At 40.1% G+C, this 8,118-nt stretch overlaps 1 protein-coding gene and 1 long non-coding RNA gene across 7 annotated transcripts in view; one reads left to right on the top strand and one right to left on the bottom strand.

Moving 5' to 3' along the window:
* The window catches only part of LOC148190155 (uncharacterized), an 18,085-nt gene extending 13,802 nt beyond the window's left edge, over positions 1 to 4,283 (top strand). The window contains exons 5-6 of the long non-coding RNA XR_015778122.1: positions 1,794 to 3,620; positions 3,765 to 4,283. This is a non-coding gene — a long non-coding RNA (uncharacterized LOC148190155). The remainder of the gene's footprint in view (positions 1 to 1,793; positions 3,621 to 3,764) is intronic.
* ppfia4 (PTPRF interacting protein alpha 4) overlaps positions 1 to 8,118 on the bottom strand; it is a 76,852-nt gene that overhangs the window by 16,306 nt on the left and 52,428 nt on the right. For 5 of the 6 annotated variants that reach the window (XM_042494959.2, XM_088085209.1, XM_088085202.1 and 2 more), the window contains 5 exons: positions 6,337 to 6,438; positions 5,983 to 6,147; positions 4,295 to 4,369; positions 3,614 to 3,685; positions 624 to 848 (listed from right to left, as the gene is read on the bottom strand). In XM_042494959.2, the coding sequence (XP_042350893.1) occupies positions 624 to 848; positions 3,614 to 3,685; positions 4,295 to 4,369; positions 5,983 to 6,147; positions 6,337 to 6,438 (639 nt within the window). Of the gene's footprint in view, positions 1 to 623; positions 849 to 3,599; positions 3,686 to 4,294; positions 4,370 to 5,982; positions 6,148 to 6,336; positions 6,439 to 8,118 lie in introns of those variants that run through there. The other variant, XM_088085212.1, reaches the window with a different exon arrangement.

The raw sequence follows: 8,118 nt of genomic DNA, 5'->3' as shown, positions 1-8,118 counted from the left end.
TGCAAAAGGCCCCACCACCTCTCCTAAATAGGTGGAAGACACACAGACTTTGTAGTGGGTTTGTGTCGTCATTTTGTGTCTTCTTGTGGTTATTTTGTCGCTTTTTGTAGTAAATTTGTGTCTCTTGGCAGTTCCCTTACACAACTTTGTAGTCTTTTTTATGTCTTTGTGGCCATTTGAGGGTTGGCACATGTTATTTTGAGTGAAGTTTTGCAGATGAAGGCCAGGGGCCCCGACACTTTATGCCTGGTAGGCCCATTCAGTTATCCACCCATGACTGGTAGTTGCTTTTGATGGTGTGTGAAACGCAATAACACATCACATAATTGTACGTTCAGCCAGTCTTAGCCATCTGCTATTGTGTACGGTTTCTCTGTAGGAGTGAGAAATCTCTGTATCAAGGGAAAAAAATGTGTATTTTTAAAAATGATTGATTAAATGATATCGTAATGTATTTATATAGAGCCGTGCATTTTCCCCACAAAACAGCAGAATGTTAAATTGTCTTTACTTTTCATTTAAAAAGCTCTAGGTTTTTGTAGCCCACCGCACTTTGTGCTTGCTCCCAGAACAAAAGCGTGTTTCCTTTAACAAGAACAAAAGCGTGTTTCCTTTACGCTCACCTCTCTCTGTTCCCGCTGTTGTTTGATTGACAGCTCCTCACTGCGGCTCAGTTCTCGCCGTGCATTTGCGAGCTCTGCCTCCAGGTCGGCTATGCGGCCGTTGAGAGTTGTGGTGTGCTCACGGCTTTGGGCCAGCTCCTTGTTGGTCCTATCCAGCAGCTCCTGAAGATCAGATGCCCGGCTGTGGGTGTCATCGTGGGCGTCTATAGAGCCATTGGGCAGTCTCTGTAAAGTTAACGCACAATATTAATGGAAATATATGCACATTCTCACATGAAATGTATTTTAGGGCTGAGACACACATCCAAATGTGCACACCATGGGTGGAGAGTATTGAGAGTTGTTGTAAAACTGATAAAGTTTGATGACCTAGATATAAAAGTGTTATGCATATGAGGGTGGGTTGCGTGAGGTTAGGCTGCCATGTTGTTGTTTTGATGTTGTTTCTCTTCTCTTCACAGCTCAAAGTGTAGTTAATTCCGGGGCCTTAATTAAACAAACCTTCGGGGACACGTATTCAGACAGGCAACACAGTGGGCAGCAAAAGTTAGGAGGACCCCCTCCGCTCCCTCATGTGCCAACTTTGCCTGCTCATGAATATGTTACAGAAACAGAAACATGCACAGAAACACTGGGGGGTGTAGGGATAAATGACCTGTGTAATAAAACACACCTGGTGATTCGTGCAGTTGTGTGTAACTCCAGTTTAGCCATTAGACTTACTCCTGGGGACTTTGCCAATAGTATTAAACAGCCTCATGTGAATGATAACGTGTAACAGGTACAATGTGGTTTTAAGATTGTCTTTGTTTGGGTTCCTGCTGGAAAAGTACATGTGGTCATAATCATTTTATGGTGTTTTCAAATCTTCTCTAATTGCAACATCCGGGGGCAGTGACTGTCAGCAGGGCAGTGGGTGTCGTGGATAAATGTCCTGACAGAGTGTGTGTTTGCACAGTTCACACTGAGACATCTACACTCTTCCTCCCGATGCTGGCACTTCAGCCATTTCTCTCTTAATCTTTTCTTCTTCACTTTCTGTGGCTATCCTTTGATACAGTCTTCTCTGGCTCTCTTCTTAATGGTATAGTATTGATTTTTTTCCCAGCTTTGATTATTCCTTTAATAAAACTGCTGTCTATTGACACTTATTTTTTCTTTATCCTGAAGCCAAACACGCAGGAACCAAAGTGAGTGGAGCTTGTGATGCTTCTCCTGGGCTGCCGGCCCGTGCAGAAGAAGGCGATTTCCAGGCTCCGCTGTTTAATCACAGGGAGGTTTGTTAGTCCCTGCGGACGGACCCAGACGCAGTTACATAATGTGTACTCATTTCAGGGCTGGCCTCAAACCATGGAGGACAGGGCTCGATATTAAGAGCAAGAGTCTTAATGTAATCAAGAGGATTCGTGCGATAATTTAGCCTCGTTAAAGGGATGGTTCAGATTTTTTGAAGTAGGGTTGTATGAAGTCTTTAGAGTCAGTGTATTACACACAGTAGATTTCTGTTAGCATGCCCCCATTTTGGAGAAGCAGCAGGAGTGCAACCACTGAAGCAATGCACTGCTGTGAATGGGGACCAGCAGCAAAACTTATTTTAGCCACCTAAAAAAAGTCCCACTTACAAAAAATCTATAATTGTGTGTCTATAACTTTACATCTATGCTATACTGAGAGGAATTTTACAGCTTTACCTTTCTGTCAAACAGCCTTTTTCATCTGGGAGGCTGTGACTGAGTCAGGGACTGACTGACTCAGTCCCATATGCATGCTCTTTTCAAAGCCACCAAACTCCATCGAGAAAAATAGTCATTTTAGCTCACTAAACACGAAAGCTGCTGGTCTTCCACTGCCTTTATCAGTTGGTGTGTATTATTGTGAGATTTTGGTGAATCTGACTTTACACTTTTAGGCAACAATGTCACAAAATAACACAAACAAAATAATTGATTGAGGCAGTGGCAGACCAGAAACTCCTGTGTTCAGCGAGGTAAAATTACTGTTTTTCTCAGTGAGTCTGGCTTTGAAGAGAGCAATAACATGGTTTCCTTTTCACTGTCAGAAATTGCTGTCCGACAGAAATATAAAGCAGTTAAAATACTCTTAATGTTTTGGGTGCATTGCTCAGCGTCAGTACTCCAGCCTGCTTCTCCAAACTGGGGGCATGCTTATTGGCATTTACTCGTGGGAGTACAAGTACCTCATACAACCACACTTCAAAAAATCTAAACTATTGTCATGATCCTGAGTTTTATTTATATTTTGCTATATTGTGGACTTTTTTGGGGGGGATTCTCTTTGTGTTGTTTCTTGTTTTATGTTATTCATTCATGTTTTATCTGTTTCCTGTTTTATTTTGTAGATTCACTCCTCATGTGTCACATCTACTTTTACTTCCTGCCCTTGTCTGTCTCCCGCCGTTTTTTTGTCACACCTGTCTTAAATCAGTCTTGTTTGACCTTCCCTGTCCCCAGAGTCTTGCCTGCACACCTGTTTAGTATTAGTCTTGTTTGCTCCTCACTAGTGTTATCCACCACACCCTTGTTGTCAGCCAGTCTCGTGTTTCCCTCCTTTGCCTGTGTCCGCCTTCTCCAGCTGTGGCTTGTTCTATTGATTAATTCCCTGTGTATATATAGCCGTTTCTTTCCCTTTGTCAGTTTGTCTATGTTTATGACTGTGTTCATGAGTTCCTGAGTCATCCCTCTGTTCTGCATGTCTTCCTTGTTGGTTTTCAGTTTAGGAGACTCCTCTGTTTTGCAACTACATTAAAACTCTTTCTACATTCGGGACCACATTCTGAACTTACACGTAACAACTATCCCTGTAACTTATTGTGTACAAAATGTGCATGTATGAGGAGAGGTGTCAGTATGTGGAAGGAACACAGAAAAAAGGTGACAAAGACGGCGACCAGCAGTTGGACAGACACTAATACTAAATGCAGACGTGAGATAAAGCACAGAGCAGAAAAACAATCACACAGCCAGGAAGACCTTCCATGTAGGTTTGGATCCATCTGTTCGCTCCGATGAGTCACCATCCTTCCTTTGTCTCACCATGTTCAACTGCAATGTAGATTAAAAAGAAGAAGAAAAAGAACAATGAACCAACTCACACATTTACTTTCTTTTCTTTTTTTTACAGTGAATCCAAGAACAAAACTTAGCCTCCCAAAGGGGAAGTCTGGCTCTCAGGCTGCCAGCATGCTTCAGACAACACGCCCTACCATATTTTACACAACTACAAATATGAGTTAAACTCAGAATAGAGGGAGGAGGGTTTGCTTCAGTGAGGGTCTGCTCCTCTTAAAACAACTGTGATCAGTGCAACTTAACAAGACTTTATATCTTACATATCCCACTGGGATTTTGCTTTGACTGAGTCTGCTGTGAATACTTAGCATAATTTTATCTTTAGAATGATTAAATGACATTTTAAAATAGAAAAGTACAGAGAACGAGTTTGTGTCTGTGCACGTGTGTGTGTGTGTGCATGAACAGAGCGCTCAGACGACAGAGCCTCTCACCCAGCGTGACACTTGAAGCATATATCAGATCAGACTGGAGGCTTCAACAGATGTCTGCAAGGGACTGAACAGCTGTTTTACTCACCAGTAACCACACATAGGAACACATACACACGTACACAGTCACATACACATCCACACACCTCACCTCTTGTGTGTTAGCTGCTAACTGTCCCTCCAGGGTGGCCACCCTCTCCAAAGCCACCCTAAGCCTCTCACGTACCTGAAAAACACACCAAGAGCACACAAAGCAAGACAAAGAGCAGAAACATGAAGACACACTTACAGATTGAAGAAGCACCATCCTGGATAAAATTCAGAAATATTTAATAGATTCAAATCTGGAAATAGACATTAATGCTTTAACTGACTTTGCTAATGTGACATAGTATTATGTACTATAAATTGTGTCTGGGGTAGGGATAATAACAATCGATGATTGATTAATTGGTTGTTAAGAATTTAATCAAATGTTTAATTTAATTTTAATTTTTTTTAGTTCAATTTAATTAATAAATTGATAGGCTGTGCAATATCGTCAAAGTATATGCAATATGTTGCTGTGAGGAAAGAAATGAAGGAAGAAATACACTACAATACATACATACATACAAATATAATATAAGTGAAGTTTTTTTTAATTTCAAATAATGATTAATAGATTGTTAATTTTACCAATAATTAATTAAGGAAAGTGCTTACAATTTGCAGCCCTAGTCTGGGGTCCATTATGTACTCAAACTGAACACAGAAGCAATTTTATTGTTTTTAATTTACCCTGTTATATGAATATATTCATTGAATTTATTAAGACATTTTCTGTTTGTTTGGATTTTTTTTCATTTGTTCCCAGTTTCTATCTGTTACTGTGCTATTGCCACTGTTTGCTGTTAATGCAAAACTCAAGACTTCCTCCATCTGTTCCAGATTTTCAGCAACAATCTCTCCCCTTCAATGTAGAACTTTTACTCTGAAACTCAGGACGTGTTGAGCTTCAGTTTAACAATGAGAAAACGAGCAGGAAAAACAAATTGATCAGAATTGATTAGTCAGTAAAGATAGACAAACCAGGGCAGGAGTGATGGAAATGCCGTGTCCTTGAGACACTTAAGGCCCAAATGCAGTAAAAGTGTCGGACATGCGCGTTTTGAATAACACCTTTTAAGTGGATTAACATGCGCCAAAAGTGTTAGCAGGCATGTCAAACTGCTTGAAGGCCCTACTCAAAACTTGTTTCAGTTTTGGATCTTCAACTACAGCACAACCAAGGCTGTTTTTTTCTGCAGCTGCAGAAACTGTTGGTAGGAAGCTAAAAAGGTGTTTTTTTTAAAAAAAATTTTTCTCTGGAGGACAATATAAAAATAAATAAAATAGAATAAATAACAAATAGATTAAAATAAAAACAAGACAGACATAATGTGATTTCTGAAGGTAAAATAAATTAAGTCAGATATCCAACCACACTCCCTACAATTGCCCTCCTGCCTTATGCAACATTATGGGCAACTCAAAGAAATGTGCAGAGAATAAATGGGGTGTATCTGCAAAGCATACAAACGTCTGCCTGCCTACTTATAGATAGTGATAGGGTTCCAAAATGCTGAGGTATTTGTTATACACAAAAAATTGCCCAAATAACAATCTTTTCCTAAAATATGGCTAATTCTGGTCTAATTCTGCCTGTGGAATGCCATATGAGCGTCAAATGAGACACGTCAATCATCACTTTGTGTGCGTTTGCCCCTGAAATGATGCAATTGTTTCCCCTGCATTAATCTGTTAGAACAGACCGCCGCCCTTATGTTTGTGTGTGTGTGTGTGTTTGTGTGTGTCCACCTTTTCATCCAGAGCCTTGTGGTGTTCAAACAGCGACTTCAGAGCTTTGAGGACCTCCACCTCGCTGGAGACTCCAGATGGTGGGGGTGCCTGTCTCTTCACCACTGTCATCCTCAGACTGCGTTCGTGACGAGACACCAGACACTCCAGGTGCTCCAGCAGCAGCTACACACACACACACACACACACACACACATGCACACACACACATGAATGCATGCACGACCAAAGAGAATACTAATTTCAAGCTCAGAAACATTGTTTGTTTTCATCAGCATCACCTCGCACACACACACACACACACACACACACACACACACACACACACACACACACACACGCGTACACACATACCCTGGTGTTGTTCCTTTCAGCTTTCAGCTCAGATATTTCCTCCTCTTTCTCCAGCAGCTGCTCCCGGCATATGTTCAGCTCCTTCGTCAGGGTGGCAAACTCCTACAAAAAAATACACACACACAAATACACAACACCCATACAGAGGTTAATACTGTATCAGTGATCAACCTAATGGGCTCCACTTTTGTGAAACCGAACACATATTATGCAGCTGTAATCTCAGGGTGCAAACGTGTAGGCATGGCTGACAGTTTTTTTGTTTGTTATTTTTGCAATTTTGGTGGCACAATCACACTCCTGGTGCAGAGCAGCACAGGATGAACTCATACCTGTAGGAGGAATACTTTATCAGCAGGTGAAGTGAGGGAAGGTGTAAATAATTGGCAGTTCAGGCCGGCTTCTCCCAACTTGTTGTCAGAGGGATGTTGTCTGGGAAAGCTTTCTGTGCATCTGCGATAAGAGGTGGTCTGAGCAAGTGGAAATGACCAAAATGGCACTGTGCTATCTGATCTGCATAAACACTACCTCAGCTGTGCCACTCTGCCCACCTCAGCGCCCGCCTCTGGGCTTTTTGGAGCCATAATATTACTCTAGAAGTAAATACGAGACATAATTTTTTAAAAAAAATTAGCCCACGAATAAGCTCCTTATTATGAAATTTCAACACCACTGAATTCATAGCATTGAAATGTAATTTGATTTTTTCAAAGTTCACAACTTCAGATCCAAAAATTCAAGTTTCAAAATACAGAAAAAAAAAGTAGACTCAAATTTCTCAAACTTAATTGGTCAAATTCAGATCTTGAACAACAGATACAGTACAACCACATACATAATCAGTACAAATTGAGTCATATTTCTGAAAGGCTAGAAGTCGCTTCGATTGCATTGACACCGCCTATCTCTTCCTGGGTAGTCGTGTGTAGTGGTGTTGCTATATCGAATTTTTTGAGTTGAATTGTTGGACCTGAATTTGACCAATCAAATTTGACTGATATCCTATTCAAATTTCTCCTTAACTTGAACTTTTAGATCTATGTGACCGGTCGAATTTGAGCAACTTTATTTATTCATCTTTTCTTCAAATTCTGAGACTATCATTTTTGGACCTGACTTTACACACTTTACACTTTAAACATTGAAAAAATCATTCAAATCCAGCTTTTGAAAGTGCAAATCAAGAAATTTCAAGTATTCATTTAAGAGGGGGAGGATTCCTAACAAATAAATTCAGATAAATGGTTTTCAAAGTAAAATATTTCAATGCTATGAATTCAGTGGTGTGTAAATTCACATATTCCTTATATCTCTTTGATTATATATATTACCGTAGTGCAAAAAGAAGCGTACTTATGCCTAATAGCATCTAATGGACAAGTCAGTCCAATAATTCACACTTTTTGCCAAAAAATATCAGGATCTTGACTTTTACTGTTTCCGAGAAACAAACAGTTAACAGTTAATATAAACACGTGAAATGCCTCAGACTGATGTGACTTTGGAAAAAAAATTGGAACGCGTCAACTGTCTGTGGCTATTTTTTTTATTTCCACAAAAAAGGGTTTCCTTCACATCTGCAGCACCGCATATGGCTTAAAAAGAATGTCTTTCTTTTGAAGTTAACAGAAAACATTACCAACAGTTCCAATTACAATGTTGTTTCATCATTTTGTCCAAAAAGCAAATACAATGAAGTGAAATCGGTGTGTCTCTCTGAAAACCAAACACATCCATAAAATCCAGTTCCCAGTGATGATAGAGGGACTTCTTAATTGTAGA

The sequence above is a fragment of the Plectropomus leopardus genome, chromosome 2, assembly GCF_026936395.1.
Source record: "Plectropomus leopardus strain MGB_pleo_1.0 chromosome 2, ASM2693639v1, whole genome shotgun sequence".
NCBI classification, from domain to species: Eukaryota; Metazoa; Chordata; class Actinopteri; order Perciformes; family Serranidae; genus Plectropomus; species Plectropomus leopardus.
The sequence above is the reverse complement of the archived record's forward strand: the minus strand, read 5'-3'. Positions and strand labels throughout refer to the sequence as shown.